At 37.3% G+C, this 23,332-nt stretch overlaps 1 protein-coding gene across 1 annotated transcript in view; it reads right to left on the reverse strand.

Moving 5' to 3' along the window:
- Nucleotides 1-23,332, reverse strand: part of MSH3 (mutS homolog 3) — a 226,955-nt gene that overhangs the window by 83,649 nt on the left and 119,974 nt on the right. The window contains exons 16-19 of the mRNA XM_058440757.1: nucleotides 22,010-22,074; nucleotides 18,904-19,020; nucleotides 10,856-10,963; nucleotides 5,667-5,778 (exon numbers count right to left, since the gene is read on the reverse strand). Coding sequence (XP_058296740.1) covers nucleotides 5,667-5,778; nucleotides 10,856-10,963; nucleotides 18,904-19,020; nucleotides 22,010-22,074 — 402 coding nt within the window. The remainder of the gene's footprint in view (nucleotides 1-5,666; nucleotides 5,779-10,855; nucleotides 10,964-18,903; nucleotides 19,021-22,009; nucleotides 22,075-23,332) is intronic.

Genomic DNA, 23,332 nt, shown 5'->3' on the forward strand with positions numbered 1-23,332 from the left:
TGTCAACAGCTTATGAATATTACTGTAACTAGTCTTTTAAACTTTTATACAGCCAAAGCAAGTATTTCTGGGCCAGCTAGACATTATTTGTACTGAGATAAGGGAAGGAATTGGGAAATCTGTCTTTGTCCTCATCTTTACCAGCTTCAAGTACTTGTTCATGTAACAAACGTGTGAGCATCCATTCCATACCACATGTGGAGCTAATGACTGAAGCACCCCAGGCCCATCTTGATCTCACAAGAAGGGACTGTGACTAGCAATTTCAGTGTCTACCCTGCCCCAGCAATAAAACACCTGGGCTGTGAATTCTGCTTGCGCTAGAGAGCTACAGGGTTCGAGTGCTTCCTGGGAATCTTCCTGTTCCTCACGTTTGACTCATTTTCTTCCCACCCAACAAACTGAGAAGCTGTCAACCACTCTTTCCCCTCCCCTCCATTAGCTGAAATTTATTTTATACTAAAAACAAAAACCCTATAAGTAACTGAAAACCCCAACTTTAACTGTTGAAAATCCATCCACTAAAAAAAAAGAGACATTTGGTTTAACAAACAAACAATCCTGGGAGAGTTGAGATTGCAGTGCGTACGCTGGGGTTTCCCTAAGCAGCAGTCCTGGGCTGCCTCATAAGGTGACAGGGGTGCCAAGATACTGACCCCTTAACCCACAGGTGGCAGGTGGGGCTGGGGCGGCCACAGTCCCTGGGCCAGCCTCCTTGGCCTCTGAGCAACCTCTTCCTTCTCCTTTTAATCCAGTGTTCCATTAAAATACTATCATTTTCTGTGTGATGCAAAGTGAAAAAGGTTGGAAAGCACTGGCTTGCCTTAAAATATGTTTATGTTTTGGGAAACAGTTCAAGATGACCCAACCTGAGTAACCTCTGGCAGATCATTTCCCCTTTCTGAACCATAGTTTACTCAGAAGTATGAAGAGGTGGTTACACTACAAGATCCCAAATTTCCCTTTTAGTTTGACAGTAAATTATTCTGTAAATTGGGGAAATCCCCATATAATATCCTGAAAAATAACATTTTGTGTAGAAAATAAAAGGCAAAAATTTCAAGTGAGACTTGGAGACTGCTGAAGGCTTCTAGCTAATCCTTATTGACTTAATAAATCCGATTAGGTGCCAGCTATGTGCCAGAGAACTATGACTGATCCTGGGATTACACATAGGTGACAGAGGTGTAGTCCCTGTTCTCTTCATGCTTACAGTCCACTGGGAAAGGCAGACAAAAAAAGAATGATTATAATTTGGTGGAATAAGTACTGAGATGTGGAGAAATAGAGTGGCGAGGGTATGTGAGAGGGTTACCCATCCCAGCTGGGCAAAGGAAGGCTGAGTGCAAGAGCTGACATCCAAGGCAAGACTTGAATGAGCCAGAGCTGGGGCGTCGGGTGGGCGGTGGGTGGGTGGGTGGATGTGGGAGTGTGTGAGGTGGGAGTGGGTGGGGTGGGGAAAGATGACATTCTAGGCAGAGGGAACACCATCTGCCAAGTCCCAGAGGCACAGTGACTTGGGAACGACATGAAGTCCAATCTGGCTGGAGTGTGAAGCATGAATTCAAAAGGGAGAGAGGCATGGCAGGTTCCAGAAGCCCTGTGGCTGCAGAGTAGAGAATCCATGGAGGGGGGCAGGGTGGAGGAGGCAGCTCCAGCGGTGACCACATGTATAAATGCTTGGATTATATAGTGAATCAAGGAAGGGGACAAAAAGAAAGAGGGTTTTAAAAAGTATTCTTAAAACTGGGAGAGGAAAAGCGGGCAGAAAGTTGGCTTATTCAGAAGCACTATAATAAGTTCATGTAATACGGAATACAGAAAAGTATACTTATAATTACATGTACAAAGCACCAGTTCTTAAAACCACATGATTATCAAAAACAACAATGTCATTTAACTTTTAAATTATCTTCAGGGTATATTTCATAATTAACATCCATAAAATATTTTAAATTGAATTTTACGTAAGTTCTTTCTCAACACTATCCCTATATATAAATTTTTACCCTGAAAAATAGAATGCACTTCACCATAGCAACAGTTCTATATCAACTCCTACTCATGTTAGAAAAAGCATATGTAATAGAAATGAATATTCTGGAATATTCTGAGGTGCCTGCTTGAAAAAAAATTACTCCATTTATTTTGTAAAGATTTAAATATAAGAGTTCAATGTTTCTTTAAAACATTATTGTAATTAGACAGAAGGCTATTTTAGCTCTTCAAGTCTTGCTTTATTAAAGTGTAACATACTTTTTAAAAGAAAAAGAAAAGAATGAAAAAGGAAAGAAAAAAATAAATAAAGAAGTCAATCCCAAGGGTAATATTCTTGGGGTCAAGTAGATGGGCATGGAAACAGTAACAGGAAGTTATTTTAAGAAACTTACAGTTCTAATATTTAGTTGCTTAGTTCACATTTAACTTACATTACTTTCTCACGAAAAGCTATATCCTACTGGTATTATGAGAACTGAAAAAAAAATTCTTATGTTGACATAGTCTCCTTTTTTTTTTTTTTTTTTTTTTTTTTGAGACAGAGTCTCGCTCTGTTGCTCAGGCTGGAGCACAGCGGCCTCCTGGGTTCAAGCAATTCTCCTGCCTCGGCCTCCTGAATAGCTGGAATCATAGGGAGGCACCACCATGGCCAGCTAATTTTTATGTTTAGTAGAGACAGGGTTTTGCCATGTTGGCCAGGCTGGTCTCGACCTCCTGACCTCAACTAATCCTCCTGCCTCAGCCTCTCAAAGACATAGTCTTCTTTTTAAAGACAATAAAAAGATTGGTACTTATTAACTTGTTTGACTAACACATATAAAAATTTCCTAAAAAGAATGAACAAGTTTACAGACACTGGGTCTTAGGTTGCTATGATATGGATGTTTGTGTCTCTCCCAAATTCGTATGTTGAAATCCTAACCCTCAAGGCAATGGTATTAGAAGATGGGGCCTTCAGGAGGTGATAAGTTCATGAGGGCCTGAGAGAGACCCCTTACCCCTTCCACTGTGTGAATACATGGGTAAGAGACCCTTTACCCATTCCACCACGTGAGGTGTCATCTAGGTACCAGGAAACAGGCCCTCACCAGAAACTGAATCTGCTGGTACCTTGATCTTGGACTTTCTAGCCTCTAAAATTCTGAGAAATAAATTTCTGTTGTTTATGAGCTACTTGGTCTATGATATTTTGTTACGGCAGCCTGAACAGACTAAGACATACATTATATATTACCAACAAGTCTTGTTATGATATGAAAATGCAATATTAAACTAGATGTCATTCAAAGTATTTCCCTTCACATCCCCTTCTCATGGCCAGCCAAATGCACCATGCCACACATCTCTGCCACCTTTGCTCACAGCCCGAGGTAGAATACTCTGTTACAGTCCCAGCTCGCTACTATTCTGAGCTTTCTCTGACCTACATTCCAAATGCTCCCCTACATCTCAATTCTTTCACTGTCCTCAGAAAAGTTCCTTAGTACTTCTGGTTCTAACCACCTTGCTTAACATTTCCTTCATACACTAAAATGAAACCTGGCTGGCTGTTTGTTATTCCCCTGCAGCTCTCTCATTTGGGGGCTGACCTTTCTGCCACATCCAACCATAGACCATGTACCTCAGGGTTCAGGGTTCAGAAGTTCTTCTTTAGGGCTTTACCACTGTCTGTCCTCAATCTAAGCCATCTATAAACTTCAGGATTCCCAATCGCCATTCCTTGCAATCTCAGACACCTGGATCCCTGTTGTCCTCTATGGCATATCTTGCTGTTATCTTAGATTTCAACATTTACACGGACAACTTTTTCCCAAACTCTGTTCCTTGATCTCTTCATCTCCAAAGACCTTCTCCCTTCTGCTACCCACCTTCCATAGCCATACGTAGGATCTTGCCATCACTCAGAAGAACAGCACATTTGATATCTGAAAGCCAGGCATTTTATTCTCTGACACCTTCTCTTTCACATAACTACTCCCTACATATTAATTTTTTGACCCATCACCATACCGTTTTACCCCATGTCCTTGACCAAATTCTCATCAGGTTTCTCGGAGCCCTCTTCTGGACTAGTTCTCAACTTTGACCTATAAAAACCTACAGACTTTGAGTAAAAATGATTTTGTCCACCCTCCCTACTTAGAAGTTAGCCCACTAGCATAGTTTCTAACAGCTTAAGGCTGCATCCTTAGGATGATCCCAGCCCCACTGAAAGTACCTGCCTGAGAAAGCTCAGTGCTGCCAGGATTCACCATTCCAGCCAAAATTTGGTGACAGGCAGCCAGATGCTGAAGCCCTTCTTAGAACAGTTATCTTAGAAAGCTTGCAATTATAAATACTTTTTCTGCCCCTTTGGGATGTAAATCTATCACCCTGAATTGTCTTCTTAAGGACCAGAGAGCTGACTCTTTGAAATGTGGTATAAGCAAATAATTAGTAAACCCAGATGGGTTTCAAATAACCACACCTCACTCGCTCTCCTCCCCCAGCTCATTCCCTTTCCCTGTTCCCTCAGACTTCCTTTAAAACACCCAGTCATCTACGCCAAAATGAAGTCAAGTTCAGTTCACACCGGACTCTTCCCTATTACAGGAGTATTACCGAATAAGATCAATCCTTACCACTTCAGTGCCTAGCTCCATTTAGCTTTGACAATGGAACTCAAACACCCTGCCACCACTTCACTATTTTTACCCAGCTTCTATCACTCTCTTGCTAGTATTCTTAATCTTTTAGGGGGAAAAATGCAAATTTCTTGATATCAGTGAACTGGCCTCTTCCTTATCTCTGAACACTTCTTTGTTCACACTCTGCACTCCAACCTTACTCATCATCTTTCAGTTCCTCGAATTCCTCCTGCTATGCTTCACTTCCAATATCTGCCATGCTGGTTCTTCTACCTGGAATACTCCCCTTCAATGCCTTGGCCTGCACTGACTCATTCTTCAGTTGGTATCTCATCCCTGGGGAACATTCCTCAATGCTTCCCTGCCCTTGGGTTAGGCCAACCTGCTACCTATCCCCAGGCCATCCTGGTCTCCTCTATCATGCCCTGTACTAAGCTGTACTGCACTAGCCTATCTTCTCTGCTATACAACAAGCTCTGTCAGGGCAGGGAAGAGTTCTGTCTTGCTTACCACTCTCTGTTCCTAGTACTTCATTACCTGAGACACAGGCACTCAGTAAGTATATGTTCAGTGAATTAAGTATTCAGGATCATTTGTGTTATGTAAGAGAAATCCAGCCCCTATAATGAAAATTCTCATCACTGGAATCTCCAAAGGCATCTCTGATTCTTTCATAGAACATCTGAAAATAGTCACAGTACAAAGGATGGAACACTACATGCTAATACGAATTTGCAAAACTATGGAATAATTCCAACTCTATTTGCATATTGGGTATTTACAAATGTAAAATATTTTTATTGGGTTACCTAGGATAACTAATTAGAACTAAACCTTTAGTTACTAAACCTATTGATAATCTTGCATTGGAAATAGCACCAATTCCACATTTCGTGGTAAATATAAAACTATGTCCAGGCTTAGCCTATTTAAAGCCAAAGTTGAAATTTGGGTAACTTTTAATTATAAAAATGTTTCTTTGGTATTTAAAAGTTTGGGATGTTATCATCGACTTATTTTTTGGCATAATATGGTACTTACCGATAAATCTGTACTATTTGGAACATATTGATCCTGTTCTCCCAGCAACACATCAATCACAGGGTGCCTTCCATTTTTTATTACAATTTTTCTTTCTTCTTGTACAGTTGGTCTGCAAAAAGAAATATGTTTCAATTTACTAGACATGGAAATAGCCTTAAAAAAAAAAACTCTAAGATAGCATGAAAAATTTCAGTACTCTGTTTGTATGACAGAAAACAAAACTTTAAACACAGATTTTAAGAATACATGTCCAGAATAAAACCTTGAGTATAAAAGTTAAATTTGAAATATAAAATCAAAATTGGGAAAACACTTATTATTATAATAGTGCAATGAAGCACATACTTTAGAAGAGTCTTATAAATGGCTTCACCCTTGTAGTTTACCTTTACAAGATTTTTTTTTTCTTTTTTAAGAGATAGGGTCTCAGTGTGCTGCCCAGGCTGGAGTACAGTGACTATTCACAGACACAATCATAGCACACTACAGCCTCAAGCTCCTGGGCTCAAGTGATCCTCTTGCCTCAGCTTCTCGAGGAGGCTGGGACTATAGGTGCATGTCACCATGCCGGGCTTTATTTTTCATTTTTCTATTGTTGTTGGAGATCAAACCAATATTTTCATTAATAAAGATAACAGTTCAGATTATTACTACTTATTTTCATTAATGAATATAATAAAGTAAATCACATAAAATTATTTCTAGATGTAGTTATTAATATAAACTATGTGTTGGACTTGGAAATGAAATGACCTAAAATTTTCATACGCTGTTCAATTAAAACATCTTTCTATGGTCTTTTGTATCTTTTACTTTGATACAAGAATCATTTTTTGGCCTCGTTGTTCTTTATGTTTTTTAAAGACCTCTATATCTGTTTTATCTTCAGCTTTAGCTGTGTATTCAAGCACCTCTGAGCCCTGCCCTACTCTCAGCTCTCCTTCCCAGATGTTACTACTAAGACAAGCTTGGTGTCTACCCTTTCTAACCTTCTTCTGTGCATTTATGTTTATGTATGCATCATACTGGTTGTGATTTCTTTAGAAAAGTCACACTGTAATATATCATTCTGTAACTTAAAAAATTCAATAGTTTATTTTAACTCACAGTACACACACAGAAAATAGATTTCACCATTTACTATCTGGATTTAATATATTCCTTTAAAGTCATTTCACAAATAATTTTACAGAAATGAGAATAAGGGGATAGTAAAAAAAAATCAACCTCACGACAAATTTTAATAAGAATTTAAACACAGCAAATCTCAAAAGTTTTATTACATATTCTCCTGGTTTTCAAGGCATATATATCTGAAATGGGTAACACATTCTGAATGTCATTGCTCATCAGCCGTCAAGCATGCATCTGGAACATATTCATTCATAAATACTAAATTCCAAATTTCAATATATTTCTAATGGGTTCTAGAGCTGATTATTTCTGATTCTTTTCACATTTGTATCAACAAAAATGCAAATACTTGAAAAGTTTTTGAAATCTTTTAAAGCTCATAATTTTCTTAAAGAGATGGTCATCTTTGCTCCATAATTGCAAAATATTTTCATTTTTTGACTTATCAACACCAATTAGAATAATCAAATGAGTACCTTTATTTCTACTTCATCTATATCCTTTCAATCTCCTGTCTATAAATTGTAACCTATAAATTGTATCAAGTAAATTTAGTGAATAAATATTATAAAAGAAGAATACTATCACGTCTTTCAGCAAAACAGGACAGTCCAGGTTCTTGTCACCAAATATTAGATGATGAATGTTTCCTATTGAATGACTAACTGGACGAGAATAACAGAGTTCATTTTGCCCTTACAAATATATTATTCACATACCAATTCTTGAGTTTGAGAAAATTCACCTAGGATATTGTCTGAGCATTCAGAATCTCAGATTTTGCTGATACATGAAATTTCACCATCACCATGAATATCTCTAGGGCACTGGTTTCTTTCTCTTCGCATTCATCATCTGATTAAGCTAATAATTATGAAAAGCCTTCTGTCCATTTTGTTCTCTTTGCCTTTATAGGTGAACAATGAAAAATTCTGAATTTTCAACTGTGTTCAATGAAAGTTAGAAGCAGACTCCAACTGTGGCATCTGCACTCTTCTTTTATACCTTCTTGGAAGATGATGTAACACGGGCAACACAGTAAGAAAACAGAAGGATGATGTGATAGTGATTTCTCCCCTCACTTCTGTATCACCATTCTCTCATTTTCTTTTCATTTTAGACTTTTATAGCATAGTTGAAACAAATGATAAACAATGTTAAAACAATTCTCAGGATGATGAAATAACAAAATGTTCCAAGACAAAATAAGATCACTAAAGATCCCAAAATGCATCTTACATTTATAAAAGAATCCAATAAACCCACATGGTAAGTGTAAGACAGAATAAGTTTTACTCTCCTTTTTAAAGGAAAAAAAGTAAACTTTGTCTTTGTTCTTTAGATGGCCTTTAAGAAACTGCAATTAGGTTCAATAGGCCCTTATGGTAGAGTATACTGAAGATCACTTCTTGTCAGATTTTCAGCATTCTTTCAAAGCTGCTACACATTTTCCACTGTTAAACATTTAGATTGCATCCAAATTCTTACTTATAAACGATGATGCAATGAACAATCCTATACACATCTCCACGTGTACATGTCCAAGTGTTTCCCAAAGCTAGAGTAAATGTTTTAAGTGGGATTCCTAAGTCATAGGGTATGCATATTTTTTATTTTAATAGACAAGAGTAGATATACCAATCTACCTTCCTACAAGCAGGATATGAAAGGTAACTTGTTTTCTCATATCCTCACCTAAAGTTGGTATTATTAAACTTTCTAATGTTTGTCAACATAACAGGTAAACAGCGTTATCCCATTGTTTTAATTTGCACTCACTGATTACTAAGATTGAACAGCTTTTCATCAGTTTCTTGGTGATTCATTGGTCTTTTTCAAAAGCATAATATCCTACCAACGACCTCCTATAGTTCTTTGACTCAGAACTTTCATGTGTAACCACATTTCTGAACTTACTCATAACACCAATAAATACTACTTTCCTAAATTATTCTTCTTAAATATATCTGGCTAATAAAATCCCAGATGCTCTCACATTTTGCAAAAAAAGTGACTACAGGACAGGCGCTATGGCTCACGCCTATAATTCTAGCACTTCGGGAGGCCAAGGCAGGTGGATTGCTTGAAGCCAGGAGTTCGAGACCAGCCTGGCCAACATGGTAAAACCCCGTCTCTACCAAAAATACGAAAATTAGCCAGACGTGGTGGCACATGCCTGTAATCTCAGCTGCTCAGGGGGCTGAGGCAGGAGAATCCCTTGAACCTGGAAGGCAGAGGTTGCAGTGAGCCGAGATCGCACCACTGCGCTCCAGCCTGGGCCACAGAGTGAGACTCTGTCTCAAGACAAAAAAAAAAAAAAAAAAGAAAGTGACTACAGTGTCTTCTGAGTAAATAATCTGAAATCATCTGATGGAGAGAGACACTTAAAGTTATTATGAAAAAAGGATAGATTTTGGATTTTAGAGTGTAATTCTGAAGACAAGATTTTTTATCTAGGTGGGTTACAAATTCATTGTAAAAGAAAAAAATGAAAGTGTTTGTGACATTAATTTTAAAATAAAATCCTAGGTGCTCTGCCAAGTGAAATCATTATATAATATTCATGACACTGATATGATTTACCAAGAAGATTTTCACTTTGGAACAAAATTTTAAGTGATTTATTCTGCACTAAAATTTACATCGACTTATTCTGTTGCTATCAAAATTATATAATGACAAAACGCTTCCTGGCAGAATAGGATGCAAAGGATAATTCACAGAGCTGGGAGGATACACTAGGATAGAATACGCATAGCAGGAAAGACAGGGGAAAGCATACTGACGACATTTATGGCAGTGAAGGGAATAATCTAGATGCTTCCTGGAAAGAAGAAAACATTTGAACTTGAACAATTTTATTTAATTTTATATTTTTTAAATTGAACCTCCTTTTTTTTTTTTTTTTTTTTTTTTGAGACAGGCTCTTGCTCTGTCACCCAGGCTGGAGTGTATGGGCACTATCATGGCTCACTGTAGCCTCAAACTTCTGAGCTCAAGCAATCCTCAACCTCCCAAGCAGCTGGAACTACAGGTGTGCACCACCACACCCAGCTAATTTTTTAATTTTTGTAGAGATAGGGTCTCAATATGTTGCCCAGGCTGGTCTCAAACTCCTGGTTTCAAGAGATGTTCCTGCCTCAGCCTCCCAAAATGCTGGGATTACAGGCATGAGCCACCAAGCCTAGTCTTACTTTTTCTTAAGTATATATAAAATTAAGCTTTGGAAGACATACAACTTCTATGAAAGTTTTGTCTGATTTTTTTTTTTTTTTTTTTTTTTTTTTTTGAGACAGAGTCTCACTCTGTTGCCCAGGCTGGAGTGCAGTGACACGATCTTGGCTCACTACAACCTCCACCTCCCGGGTTCAAGCAATTCTCCTGCCTCAGCTTTCTGAGTAGCTGGGATTACACGCACGTGATACCATGCCCAGCCAACTTTTTTGTATTTTTAGTAGAGATGGGGTTTCACTGTGTTAGCCAGGATGGTCTCGATGTCTTAACCTCGTGATCTGCCTGCCTCAGCCTCCCAAAGTGCTGGGATTAGAGGCGTGAGCCACTGCGCCCAGCCATCTGAATTTTAAAGTTAGATTTGTTTGTGCTAACATCCTTTATGAAAAAGAGAATAAATACTCCATGTTGGGATGTTTAGAGGTCAATAAAGAATAGTGGGATGAATATGGGCTCTTAACAAAAGGAACAGATCACTAAAATGCCCCCTAGTCCCTATCTTCTCAGTCTTTTCTTGCCTAATCAAACTTTTATAATTATAAAAGTGTTCAGGTAAAAGCTAACAAATGAAAAGAGTGCTGAAACTATAAAAATGTCACCCACATAAACTTTAACATCTGCTTTCATTGTACTCAGTGACAGAGCAAGCAAGAAATGAATTTAATTTTCAAATCAAGCTATATACGTATGACATTCAGCTTTCCCAAGAGCCTAACACATTTGAGTAATTGTAATATTTTATAATAGACACTATAATTAATTGAATAATGTCATCTTATCTAAAGCACTACTAATAAAGGAGAAAATGAAAAATACGTTACCTGCAGTAATCTCCTTGCTTAGCGACCTTGGCCAGGGAGAAAATGCAGTCAACAGTTGCTAGGTGATGCACTGCTTTACACAAGGAGTGATAATGTTCACTGAACTTCCTACGGAAGCAGCAGCAACAACAAAAAGGTGAGCAAACTGATTTCTTAGACCTATAATAGCTCTACAACAAGCAATCACTTTATCAACTAGTGTAAGCGTACAGATGATCAGCAGGCATTCCTAACAGTTAAGAGAGATGGAGATTACACCAAACAGCTTTACTTTTGAATATAATAACTAAATTATTGAGGCTTCTTTTGGTTTTGTATATAAATTTAAAACAGCTTCTATGTAAAGATATCAACTATTAAGAACATATCACAGATTTCATCTGACCCTGACATTTGAACTTCAGACATAACATAAATATAGCAGTCATTTTCATTTCGCTTCAATAACATCATGAAATATTCATGTGGATCAGCTTCCCTTGTGCTTCTCCTTCATAGCATCCTCCAAACCCAGAATAACAGTTTCAATACGTTTCTCTCACACTAAACTGGAAGCTTCTTGAGAGCAGATTGTCTATCTGATTAATCCATTGTAGACCTAACATCTAGTTTATAATGTTGGCATAAAATAAACAGTGTAATAAATATTTATTGAAGACAAGGGGAAAAGGTACTTTTTTCACTTATCTTCAGTTATCTTACTAATAGTGCATACAAAAACTAAATTTTAGATTTGTTTTTTAAAAGATAATGGTCATTGCTTCAAGTCTCTGGCTACTTAAAACTATAATACTTGTTGATCTAAAAGCCTAAATGGCTTTTAATGAAAAACTTATTAGGAAAACATACATAAATACTTTTTTCTTTTTTCTTAAATTATTCCATTATCTCATATCATCGTATTTTATGTCAATGTGTGTAGTGTCGTATAAATTGTGGACATCTGTATGTAGTGATCAATTGTGGATGTGTGAAATGTACATAATTAAACTACAAAAAGGACCCAAAACTTATTTTTTAAGAATGGCCAGTATAAAGTATCTTTTTAAGTAACAGGAAATATATAGCCGAGCTTAAATCTTTATAGTAACTACTCTGCCTCCAAGAGAGATTAAGAGGTTGTTCAATTAAAAAAAAAATTTTAAGTAGGTGATGATAAGTCACAAATTCTTCAAAGACTGGAAAATGAGAAAATGTAATTAACTGTAAATAGATCCAAAAGGAAAGCTGAAAGGAAAACAAACATTTACTAATCAAAGACTATGAAGAAGCCACTATATATTTTTTCTTTACAACAACCATAAAGGTAGGTCTTCATTACCTAAGTTTTACAAATGAAGTTCAGAGAGAAAAAGCAGTTAGCCTAAAGCAATTGAGCCTAGACTCAAACTGTCCTAGACTCAAACTGTGCTCTTCCTATCACCCTACCTCACAGTGCAATTTTACAGACTCCTACTAGCATCTTTCCTTACTTTTGTGCATACATAGAAATAAAATAGAAATAAGGTGCCTACTTTCTACATTTAAAAAATAGTGTAGCTCAGATATTCTGTACAGCCTTTTAAAGATGATCCAAAAACGAGAAGAAAGATGACAAACGGACAATAAATGCCTCTCTTAAAAAACATTTCTCTATTGTAGTGTGGGTTTCAGAAATGTTGAGACAGTCTGTTTACTATTGAAATCCAAAGATTTCTAGAGTGCTTCCTAGCTTGAAAAAGATATCCAGATTACACTACTAGAATGATAGACTATTCCTGTATAATCATTATGACTTTTTAAAACTGTAACTTCTGATATTTCTAGTATTATTAGAATAAGGTACTGTACATAAATGGCTGTTTCCAGATACTAGAAACAACATTTTAACTATCCAGCTTTATTTCTGTGTTTTTTGTGAACTGAAAAATATATTCACAGTATACTGTATACTTACTTGCTGAGTAGATAGAACATAATGAATATAACTTATCTATTTCTCACTGAATTAAAGTTCATCAAAACAAATAATATGATTCCCACCAACAGTGTTAGAATCTGTGCAAAACCCCAAACACAAAAGGGACAGGCCCCTGGCATCAGACAGGCAGCCCTCAGTCACCACTTTAAAATGTGGAGGGAAGTGGGGATGGCTAATGGGTCCAAAAAAATAGAAAGAATGAATAAGACCTACTATTTGATAGCACAATAGGATGACTATAGTCAATAACTTAATGGTATATTTTGGAATGGCTTAAAAAGTGTAACTGGATTGTTTGTAACTCTAAGGATAACTGCTTGAGGGGATGGATGCCCCATTCTCTGTGATATGCTTATTTCACATTGCATGCCTGTATCAAAATATATCATGTACCCCATAAATATATACACCTACTATATACCCACAAACATTTAAAATAAAATAAAATAAAATAAAATAAAATGCTCTCTAGTTTTGAAGATGCCACATGTTGCATTGACCTAACTGTCCTGGGTGTTTACAGTTAAGAGTAACCCTAAACCCGGAGTGGCTGCCCACTGACTTTGCCTTGTTATTCCTGCTCTGGCTTCGACTTTATTTTATTTTATTTTATTTTTTTTTCCTTTTTCCTTTTTTTTTTTTTTTTTTTGAGACGTAGTAGTCTCGCTCTTTTGCCCAGGCTGGAGTGTAGTGGCATGATCTCAGCTCACTGCAACCTCCGCCTCCCAGATTCCAGCAATTCTCCTGCCTCAGCCTCCAGAGTAGCTGGGATTATAGGCATGCACCACCACACCCAGCAAATTTTTGTACTTTTAGTACAGACGGGGTTTCCCATGTTGGCCAGGCTAGTCTCGAATTCCTGGCCTCAAGCAGTCCACCTGTCTCAGCCTCCCAAAGTGCTGGGATTACGGGCATGAGCCACTGCACCTGGCCATGGCTCTGACTTTAGATCTGACCACTCACTGCCCTCTTGCACTGTGGCGTATGCTGTCTTTGTTCTAATTACTGACTCATCCGGTCCTCCTATCTAGGCCCTCTCTCTTTTGCCAGAAAGCAGCCATATTTGGTGTTTCTGCCCTTGCCTCTCTGGACATGAGTATCAAAGCTTCAGCAGTAACAAATGGTCAATTTTTTTCTCACTCTTTCCCTCCTTCTCAGGTCCTGCCCAGGTCCTCAAGACCCTAATTTGCTACTACTCAGCAGCTTGACTTGAGGGTAACTGTCTCTGATGGTCTAATTCTTAAGATGGAAATGAGTTAACATAGCTCTTAGTGGGTCCCATTTCAGTTAAAACAACAAAAAAGCAGGAAGGGATAAAGTAATTATCTTGATATGAACAACAATGCTCTTTCTGATGTCAATGGTATAAATAAGACATGAATAAAATGAAAAACTATCATAAACCTATAACATCATAACTCTTAAAGAAGTCTTGTTTGACTTCTTGGTCTTTGTCCCTTTGATACCCTTTGCCAAACTTCAAAGAGATTACCCATACTTAGAAAAATGGTAAGCTGAAAAATGGTCAATGCAGATAACAATCTGATAGACTGGGTTTATAGCATAACAACAAGCAATTTTATCACTATGCTACCAACCAACTTAAGGATGAAGTCAAGGCACTATGATTTAACCTCTGGCCAAAAGATATTGCTGGGTCCATAGGAAGCAGATGAAGACACTTGGGTTCTAAAGCTGTAATAGTGTTATGATGACTAGAGAAGTTTACCATCAAGTGTTGCTCAATGATATCTGAAGTTAATAAAAATTGAAAATATTTTATTTATTTGCAAATGAATTTCTACAATTTTTTATTATATGATATAATTCAATTTTTAAATAATTTGCAATTGAGAAGATTACTGAATATACACAGTCCATCTTCTAGAACAAAAAAAAGAGAGACATGTTTCAAGGAAGGATTTAATCCACAGCAGTGTCTACAGCCTTAATTTCTGGCAACATTTTGATCAAAAGTAATGTGACTAATGCACAACAGTTAGTACCTCAGTAAGTGACAAATACATTTGTAATGCTGGTATTCAATCCTCTGATGTCAGGTTCATTGAGGTTAATCATTTTTTTAATGATATCATAGTCACACCATCTGGTACCTCAATAAATAGTGTACATAACAATCAATGCTACTCTCAAGTGGGGGCTCTAGCTGCAAAATGCTCTAGCTAAATTTCAGCCAATATTCTTTCTTTGGATAAAAACTTTAATACACTTTTCTTATTCTGAAAGTAATATATGTACATTATAGGAACTTCTGAAATCATGCTCAGTCATCCTTCGGTATCCATAGGGGATTGGTTCTAGGACCCCCTGCAGATGCTAAAATCCAGTATGCTCAAATCCCTTATATAAAATGGTAAACTACTTGTATATAACCCATGTACATTCTCCCATAGACTTTAAATCATCTCTAGATTACTTATAACACATAATACAATGTAAATGCTATAAATAAATAGCAGTTATACTGTACTGTTTCAGAAATAATAACAACAGGAAAAAAAAGCCTGTATGTGTTCAGTATAGATGCTACCATCCTTTTCATTCCTTGAATATTTTCAATCTGCAGTTGGTTAAATCCATGGATGCAGAACCCACAGATATCAAGAGCCAATGCATTTGCAAAGTAAAGAAATTAAAATCACCAGTAACCTCACCATCCAGAAATAATCAGTTAACATTTTGAGTCTACATATATATACACACATATACATATATGTTCACATGTATATAGGAATAGATATTTCTCCAAAGATATACACATGGCCAATAAGCATATTAGTAATACAATAATAAGCATATATAACCTTTAAAAATATAAAAGTCTGTATGCTGTGCATTATGTAAATATACACATATAAAATTGTATCACACTTTTACTTTTTTACATCATTTTCTTCACTTGGTAATTAAGAGTATCATATGCTTCTGTGATGTTATATTTCCTGTTAGCTCACTCTTTGCAACTCTCAATTACAGCCTAGGGATAATATAATAAAAACTCCTGTGTCAACCTAGTAGAAGGCCCAGTCAGAAGGCCACTACAGTAAGAATGGTTTGAGGTAATAATGGGCTGTTAGAAGACAACAGAAGAAGGGACAAATCAAAGAAACATCTCAAAGGGGGAAAAAGACAATCAGAAATTTGCTAACAGGTTGGGCATGGTGGCTGGCACCTATAATCTCAGCTCTTTGGGAGGCCAAGGCAAGCGGATCACTTGAGCCCAGGAGTTCAAGATTATGCTGGAGAACACAGAGAAACCCTGTCTCTACAAAAACACTTAAAAATTAGCCAGGTGTGGCGGTGCATGCCTGTGGTCCCAGCTACTAGGAGGCTGAGGCGGAAGGATTGCTTGAGCTGGGGAGGTGGAGGTTGCAATGAGTCATGATTGTACCACTGCACTCCAGCCTGGGTGACAGAGCAAGAGAAAAAAAAAAAAAAGAACTTGGTAACAGATAAAGGGATCAAAGGGAAGAAAGAATCAAGAATAACACCAGATGATTAGCCTGGGAGACCTCAACTTTCTTTAGTCTGGAATAATGACAGAGAATGGAAGCCAGATCTATGAAATTATGCATGGTCTGAAGAGAGTGAACAAGAAATTACCTCACCAAATCCCAGGACCCTTCTAGAATGTGAGTCCTTGAAGACCGAAAGGTGTAATTTTAGTTTAGTTTTCACATTCTCAGTGGTAATACTAAGGAAAAAGCCAGGAGAACTGAAAGACTCAAAGGCCCTGAAAACCCTTAAAATAGAAAATTGAAAGTGAAATAGAAAAGAAACTGAAGAGATAAAATTTCCATCCCTGCATTCAAGACTCTGTGTCAAGATAATCTCAAAAGATTTAAGTAAATTGGAATCTCCTCCTGGTCTTATAATTCAAGACTCCTCAGGGCAAAAAGATTGGTACCAACTTACTACCTTGTAAAAATTCTCACGTATCTTTTTTGTTTTTTTCATTTGTCAGGTTGATTACTTGAAATATAACAAAGTTCCCTGAAGGACGTCACTGAATTTTTACTGTTTAAGGTTTTATTTATTTATTTGAGACACAGTCACACTCTGTTGCCCAGGCTGGAGTGCAGAGGTGCTGCTATCTCGGCTCACTGCAACCTCCGCCTCCCCGGTTCAACTGATTCTCGTGCATTAGCTTACTGAGTTAGGTGGGATTACAGGTACATGCCACCATACCCAGCTAATTTTTGTATTTTTAGTAGAAACGGGGTTTCACCATGTTAGCCAGGCTGGTCTTGAATTCTTGGCCTCAAGTGATCTGCCCACCTCGGCCTCCCAAACTGCTGGGATTACAGGTGTGAGCCACTGCGCCTGGCCTGTTTACGGTTTTAAAGTGAGAGACTAACAGATGTATTTAGACTGATGCCTGCAGGCTCACCATGGGCAGGCTGGCAAAGGCCAGACACCTGGCTGCCAGATGGCTGGGGCTGAATCTGGGCTCCAACCCTTACCCTTGGAAGATTAATTTCTTATTTCTGCATCTCACTTTATTCATTTGTAAGTTGGGTATGATACTTAGCCTTACAGGGGTCACGTGAAAAATAATGAGTTTATATATAAAGTACTCAGACCAGTGGTGGCCTAGAGCTGGCTCCTATGGATTCATGAAGATCAACTGTGTACATCTCTTCCCAACTCCAGTCCAGTGGTAGCTTGACATCAGCCCTGGTGGGAGTGTTTACACTTCAGAAATCAGCAAACTCTACAAACATGACTGTCCTTCCAAAGAGCTGGCTGTTAACCATTGGCCAGCACACCATGACTTAAAATGAACACACGACTATCAATAAATCCAGAATATGAGGCATTCTTTGAGACAACGGCAAGGACTCTTCAAAAAATACCATGGTAAAAAAACAAAAAAGGTGGCAGACAATTCTAGGTTCAAATAGACTAAAGAAGCATAATTACCAAATGCAACATGTAAATGTTGATTAGGTCTTTCATTTTAAATTCTAAAGCGGGGGGGGGGGGGGGACATTGGGAAAATTCAAGAAATTCAAATATATTCATAAGTTAATGTTAATTTTTTGGCCGGCGCGGTGGGTCATGCCTGTAATCCCAGCACTTTGGGAGGCTGAGGTGGGCAGATCACAAGGTCAGGAGATTGAGATCATCCTGGCTAACACAGTGAAACCCCATCTCTATTAAAAATACAAAAAAAAAAAAAAAAAAAATGAGCAGGGCATGGCGGTGTGCGCCTGTAGTCCCAGCTACTCGGGAGGCTGAGGTGGGAGAATGGCATGAACTCGGGAGGCGGAGCTTGCAGTGAGCCGAGATTGTGCCACCGCACTCCAGCCTGGGTGACAGAGTGAGACTCCATCTCAAAAAAAAAAAAAAAAAAAAATTAATGTTACATTTTTTTAGATGTAACAATAAATGGTGTTAAGATTATATAGTAAAATGTCCTTATTTTTAAAGACGTAGGCGTAAGTATTTCGGGGTAAAGTGTTACGATGTCTAAAACTTACTTCCAAAGGTTTCAGAAAAAAGAATACATGAGAGATAAAAAGCAAATGTGGCAAATGCTAACATGTGATGAACCTAGGTGAAGGGTATATAGAGGGTCATCTTAACTTTCAGTAGATTTTAAGAATTTCTTTCGGGCTGGGTACAGTGGCTCAAGCCTGTAATCCCAGCACTTTGGGAGGCCGAGGCAGGCGGATCACTTGAGGTCAGGAGTACAACATCAGCCTGGCCAACATGGCAAAACCCTGTCTCTACTAAAAATACAAAAATTAGCTGGGTGTAGTGATGGGTGCCTGTAATCCCAGCTACTCAGGAGGCTGAGGCACAGAGAATTGCTTGAACTTGAGACGTGGAGGATGCAGTGAGCCGAGATCGTGCCATGGCACTCCAGCCTAGGTGACAAAGTAAGACTCAGTATCAAAAAAAAAAAGGAAAAAAAAAAAGAAAGAAAATCAGAGAACACATGTACTCAACTATTTTATGGTGGGTCACAAGCTGTCATCTCTATTTTCTTTTTGATAGAAAGATTTTTCCAGTCTGTTTCTGATAGCAAAAAGTCAGATTATATTTTTCATTATAAACTCACTCTAGAAAATCAAGCCATTCAGCACTGCAGTCAAGGACTAGCTGCTCCCGGAGCTGATTCAGATGTCTGTAATTTTCTACAATAAAAGGAGAGTGAAAGCGGCTCACAGCTTTTGTGCTAGAAGAGGGGAAAGAACACAAATAGGAAATCAAGGTTAGTAAAAAATCTGAAATGCCATCACTTTAGAAAATTAAAGTAGTTATTTATTATTCTCTGATGAATCTTGAAAGTAAACAGCTGTAAACAGAAGAACATTCTTTAATTATGGTCCTGAACTCTACTGATTCCAAAGAATATGACTTTGCTCAGGAAGCCTTTTAAAATGCACTTCAAATTATACCCATATGGCAAAGTCAGTTTAGAACTTTTATTTCATAGGCAAAAAGTTTTTTCTTTAAATTATACTAAGTGAAAATGCTCTTTAAAAAAGATCAGAAGCATGTATGGTAAAAGAAAATAAGACAAAGCTGGGAGGTAGATACATTGGTGAAGGTTGTATTATTCTTTGTTTTATGGGCTTTTCTGTATGACTGAAGTATTTCAGTGAAAAAAGAAAAAAAAGCATTACAAAGAATAGCAATGCATTAATTCAGGAGGCAATTAAGAAAGAGATACTGGATACAGGATACTGTATCTGTGCAGATTCACAGTGGCTCTGGATGGGAAGAAATACCACATGCTCCCCATCTGGGCTTCAGTATCATCTCTGCTCTCTGTTCAGTAGCTACAGCACAACATGGGATGCCATGGGTCCCCAGAGAAGCCAGGTCGAGGCTCTGGTCCTGCCACTTACTTACTAGCTATGTGATTTGGGGCAAATGGAACAGACCTTCTCTAAATATCACTTTCCTCATCTATGAAATGGGGATAATAAGATCTACCTCATAAGTACTGTTGACAGGATCAAACAGATAACACTTAGGAGAGCGCCTATAAATATTCAATAAAAATTAGTTCTTTTATGGTGGTGATGGTGGTGGTGGTGGTTGCCGTTGCTGTTAATGCTGCCATTATGATGATAAGTCTTCAAGAAGAAAAGGTCAAGATGTCTGGTATTTTTTTGCTCCCCAACTCTTGTAACACACTGTTGCACTTTAATTTGCCAAGTTGCTGGATTAGGGGTGGGCCTTTTGCATTCAAAATCTGACTCCTGATGTTCTAACCCATCTCTGTAAAAACCCTATGGCCAAACAGATAAACTGCAATGAACCTTTCCCTAACTATCTTATCTGTCGATTCAATTTACATTACTGAACATCTGAAAGATGGTGTCACTGATTTATGCCTTGCTTGTTGCTTTAAAATTATATATCATCTAGACTTCTATGCCAACATATTTATCAAAGCTTTATCTTCTGGAAAAACTCATTTAGGGAGATATTTCGGTTATTGTTGTAGATAGACTAACATGGTTTTTGGTAATTTCTCTTCATAATGCATATTTCATTCATTGGCTGTGGTATAGGACAAAAACAGATAAAGAAAGAATGCCTGCAAAAAGAGAAAACATCCTCTATAATCAACAATACTCAAATCTAAAGTACAGCGTCTGGTAGCATTTAAAAAAAAAAGATGGTATTAGAATGAAAGAAATCCATGCCTGTGCCTTCAACATCTGATGATGTGGCAATGGATAATAAACATTTTCTTTTTAAGTTAAAATAATAAATTACTGGGAGGCCAAGGCAGGTGGATCACTTGAGTTCGAGACCAGCCTGGCCAACATGGTGAAACCCCATCTCTACTAAAATACAAAAAAAATTAGCCTTCTGTGGTGGCAGGTGCCTGTAATCCCAGCTACTTGGGAGGCTGAGGCAGCAGAATCATTTGAACCCGGGAGGCGGAGGTTGCAGTGGGCCGGGATTGCACCACTACACTCCAGCCTGGGTGACAAAAAGAGACTCCGTCTTAAAAACAAACAAACAAATATATATATATAATTTGTATTATTATATATTTTTGTATATATGTATTACATATATTATATACGTAATAAATTAACAATCATTCACACGTTATGTCAAAATTTCCCTTCATCCTTAAAACAGAGTGCCTGTACACTATTACCAGCTACTAGTCCCTCTTCTACCATCTTAGACAAATGTACCATTTTCATCTCATGTTTGTGCAACTTATTGATAACAGTACTAATAAATATTCCACAAAGGATACTACTCACAGCTGTATATACTTCCCTAATACCTTGTCTTTAAATGAGTCCTCTCTTGGAGATTAGGGTCTAACCAAGGAGAAAAGGCAGAGTCCCAATGTGGTTCTCTAAATTTGTTTTTGATTAATTTATTTTCATCAATTCATGATCTGGGTTACAAAAAAAGATGTAAAGAATTATAATAATTATGTGCCAAGGAAGGCATTAAGAATAAAGAAATGTGGAGCTCAGTGAGGTAGAAGATGAAACTGCAGCTTCTTAAAAGAAATGTCAGGCATAGCATTCATCATGAAGTAAAAGCAACTAAATTAATCTTACAATTGAAGGTTCCTCAACTTTTCTTCCATGTGTACCCTGTGCTATAAAAATAAAGCAATAATTTACAAAACAAGAAAACAAATGTGTAAAAATAAGATACCCTTTTGAAAAATGTTTTAAAATCAATGATAAAGAGTTAAAAATAATGATCTCCTTGGTTAAAAGTTCCGTAACAAAGGGCAGGGCACAGTGGCTCACGCCTGTAATCCCAGCACTTTGGGAGGCTGAGGTGGGTGAATCACCTGAGGTCAGCAGTTGGAGACCAGCCTGGCCAACAGGGTGAAACCCCGTCTCTACTAAAAATACAAAAATTAGCCAGAGGTGGTAGTGCCCGCCTGTGGTCCCAGCTACTCGGGAGGCTGAGGCACAAGAATCCCTTGAATCAGGTAGGCGGAGGTTGCAGTGAGCTGAGATCATACCACTACACTCCAGCCTGGGTGACAGAGCAAGACTACATCCCCTCCAAAAAAAAAAAAAAAAAAAGTTCTATAAGAAAAAAAATAAAATAAAAAGAATTGCTTTTAATTTCAAGAATGTGGCTACTATGAGCCCAATAGCACATAGATATACAGATGTCATCATAATGCATTATAAGAAAAAAATTTATTTTAAACCTACCTTCCAACCTTTACCCAATCAGTTGGTATACAAGATACAGCAGAGTTCTTTATTTCTATCATAAACTAAAACAAATACAAATAAACAGATATTTAGATGAGTAACCATTATATATTTTAAAGCTTTCCCCAAATTGTGGTATAACAATTTATTATATATTGTTTAACTCAAGATAAGTCCAGTATCTTTTCCAGACTGTATATATGTCAATACAGACAAATATTATTAATTAAGGGTTCACTACTTGGGACAAAGTACAATTTGTATTGCATAAAACATTTGTAATACTTGGGCTTTCATGTTTCTAATATTGTTATATGTATACTCTGATGGCTTTTTCATTAACCACCTCTTTCATTTATTAATACTCACTTATCTTAAGAATTCTATTACTCATAAAAGATTGAATTTCTAAGTATATAAAATTTTAAAATATTCAATTACTAGATATTACACCAGTCTGAGATATGATCCTCCCCTATTCTGAACACAGAGGATTTTTAGGTAGTGTTTATCCAAGGAACCGAAATCCTCTAAAAGTATCTTCACAGGAAAGCACTGACTTTCCTAACTATAAAGAGAAGAAAGTATTTCTTCCCATATGAGAGTTTTAAGTTTTCACTTACATGAACCATAATATCTTTTTTTTATTTTTGTGGGTACATGGTAGTTGTATATATTTATTGGTTACATGAGATAGTTTGATACAGACATACAATGCATAATAATCACATCAGGGTAAATGGGGTATCCATCACCTCAAGCATTTATCTTTTGTGCTACAAATAATCCAATTATACTTTTATTTAAAAATGTACAATTAAATTATTACTGATTATAATTACCACGTTGTGTTATCAATACTAGGTTTTATTCATTCTTTCTGGGTTTTTTGTATCCATTAATCATCCCCTCATCCCCTCCACCCCCACTACCACTACCAGTTTCTGGTAACCATCATTCTATTCTGTATCTCCGTGAGTTCAATTGTTTTAATTTTTAGCTCCCACAAGTAAGTGACAACATGCAAAGTTTGTCTTTCTGCACCTGGCTTATTTCCCTTAACATAATGACCTCCATAATCCATCCATGTTGTTGCAAATGACAGGATCTCATTCTTTTTTATGGCTGAATAGTACTCCATTGTGAATACGTACTACAGTTTCTTTACCCATTTGTCTGTTGATGGACAGTTTGCTTCCAAATCTTAGCTGTTGTGAATAGTGCTGCAATAAACACTGCAGTGCAGATATCTCTTTAATATACTAATTTCCTTTCTTTGGGATATATACATAGCAGTGGGATTGCTGGATCATATGGTAG

The sequence above is a fragment of the Hylobates moloch genome, unplaced genomic scaffold (assembly GCF_009828535.3).
Source record: "Hylobates moloch isolate HMO894 unplaced genomic scaffold, HMol_V3 SCAFFOLD_6, whole genome shotgun sequence".
NCBI classification, from domain to species: Eukaryota; Metazoa; Chordata; class Mammalia; order Primates; family Hylobatidae; genus Hylobates; species Hylobates moloch.